At 46.9% G+C, this 2500-nt stretch overlaps 1 protein-coding gene across 3 annotated transcripts in view; it reads left to right on the plus strand.

Annotated features, from left to right (window-relative positions):
* plxna4 (plexin A4) overlaps positions 1-2500 on the plus strand; it is a 220533-nt gene that overhangs the window by 202447 nt on the left and 15586 nt on the right. For all 3 annotated transcript variants that reach the window (XM_042078869.1, XM_042078868.1, XM_042078871.1), the window contains exon 28: positions 257-450. In XM_042078869.1, the coding sequence (XP_041934803.1) occupies positions 257-450 (194 nt within the window). The remainder of the gene's footprint in view (positions 1-256; positions 451-2500) is intronic.

A 2500-nucleotide genomic window follows, 5' to 3' on the forward strand; every position in this document is an offset into this window, starting at 1 on the left:
GGGTGGCCAATACTAAATTCAATCAGATTCATAGCCTACATCCTGATTTGTTGATGATTCCATGCAAATGCTTGGGCTTCAGGGCCCCCTGACCTCTTGGGCCCCTGGGCCTGGGCCCGGTAGGCCCGTGCAGTAATCCATCCCTGGCTGCTCCACTGTTCAGCCACTTGGAGCCTCTCTCATTTCTCCATCTCTCTCTCTCTCTTTCTCTCTCTCTCTCTGTCTCTTTCTCCCTCTCTTGTATTCCTCTGTTCAGAGAACATGATCAAGTACACTACAGGCAGCCCCGACAGCCTGCGCTCCCGCACACCCATGATCACGCCCGACCTGGAGAGTGGCGTCAAGGTGTGGCACCTGGTCAAGAACCACGAGCACGGCGACCAAAAGGAGGGCGACCGTGGCAGCAAGATGGTGTCCGAGATCTACTTGACCCGGCTACTGGCCACCAAGGTAAGCTGTCCCTCTAGTGCCTGCAGAGTAGTGGTGATGCCAGATACCTCCATGGTGCTGTAACTGGAAATCTTTAGAAGGCTTAGTTTGACAATAGCACACAGACTATTCAGACGATCTCTGTGGTATCTTATGGAGATTGAGGAAAATAACTGGTCCTAATTTGTTCAAAGTCCAATTTGGCCAGTTTTCCAAATTAGCCATAGTTGCATTAGGAAATGTAGCTATTGCCATAATCTAAATGTGATCTGGATGTTCCATGTCTCCTTCTGATTGAACCAGTCTGATGACTGTAAAGCTCTCTGTTAGCTGAACTGGTCTTCCTGCAGAATCTAATCTGGACCATTGAGATGCCTGAGATGTGTCGTGCTTTGGGTCCACAACAGCAGCTCATGGAGTAATTGGATATCCGCATGTATTATCACTCTCTCCCTCTCTCTCTTTGTCTCTCCCAGACTGAGAAGCAGAGGCCAGCTCATCTGTGCCAGGGATGTGTTAAGCAAGCCACAGTCATCCGCTCCCATCTAGCGTTGACATCACACAGCTAATGATAGCAATCTGGTGCCGGGCGAACCCGAGTTGCCAAGGTGTCCCTAGGGGAGGGAGACGGAGTGTGTCTGTGTGTGAGAGAGAGAGAGAGAGAGAGAGATGTGTTCAGACGAAAATAGCAACAGACGTTTAAATGATTGGCTCTGAGCTCTCTCTCTCTTTTTTTCTCTCGCTCTCTCTCTCTCTCTTTCTCTCTCCCTAAGCACCATGCCCCCCTCCCCTCAGAAAATCAGTTAATTTGATTTTCGAGGGAAATCGTGACGTTGATCCCTCTTGCTAAATGGAAATGACCAATCTTCTCCTAACGAGCCAGCCTGCCTGTCTTTCCCCCTATACCTCCTTCCTTTCTACTCATGCAAACCTGCACATCTACAGAATTGAATTCTGAATTCAATTCCGGTTTCAATTTCAGAATTGAAACCTTGAATTTCCCCTGGGGATCAATAAAGTATCTATCTATCTATCTATCTATGTACATGTGTAAAGCTCCGCTTCGGCTCAAAGACAGATGTGATGTGTAGCCTTTTTAGGCTGGGGGGGAATATCGCCCCTTTGTCTTGATTGTTAGATTCAATAAACACTACGTTTATATAACTTTAACCTTTTATTCCAGTTCAGTACAGAGCAACTCCGTAGCTACCATTTCACCTGCCACTGGTCCAACTAACTCATATCCCACACAACACCCAGCGCATCCGCTCCCCGGGTCAAAGGTCAAACATAAGGAGGGAAAATATAAGTTAACATTGATATCGGGTGTGGTGAGGCACTGGTAACGTCATTGACTGACAATTGGTGGACCCAGGTTCAATTCCTGAATCCGCGGTATCTTTAGAAGTGTCTGCTAAATATCAGTCCGTTTTAATTTTGACTTTAACTTTGATATAGACCCTTTCAACAATAAAAACAAAAACAATGCTTGAACGTTCTATTCGGTTCCCAATCTACTTCCTCTGCATTAAGATAACATATGGAATGTTAAAACGGAAGTCTTGTGGGGCCAACTATGATGCTGATAATGGAACTCTCTTGAAAGGGTGTGGTGGCTCGCTCTTCTTTTAGGAGTGTTGGGTTTAGTAGCTAGAGCCAGTTATTGCTCTTCACTGCTCTTCAGATGGAGGCCACTGAGCCCTGTTCCATTTTAAAGGACGGTAGTAAAAGAGTGGGAACGAGAGAATGAGTGGAGAGACAGAGAGAGAGAGAGAGAGAGGGAGAGAGAGAGGAAGAAGGGAGAAAGAATAAGAAAGAGAGGTGTTGCAGAGAGCTGTCGATGAGCCCCATAGAGAGGGGCTTCTCTGTCGTCTGTCATTGTGCTGAGGGGTGGTGGGCAGGGGACAGCTAAAAATGTCACATGATTAATGTGCGCTGGCCGCCCATGCAAAGGAGTCTGCTGCAGTGCCACACATTCAGACACACGCACAGGCCAATGGCCATAGGTGTGTGTCTTTAAATACACACATGAAAAACACACACAATAAGATGTAGTGTACTTAGTATAGTG

This window comes from Alosa sapidissima, chromosome 22 (genome assembly GCF_018492685.1).
Source record: "Alosa sapidissima isolate fAloSap1 chromosome 22, fAloSap1.pri, whole genome shotgun sequence".
Classification (NCBI taxonomy): domain Eukaryota; kingdom Metazoa; phylum Chordata; class Actinopteri; order Clupeiformes; family Clupeidae; genus Alosa; species Alosa sapidissima.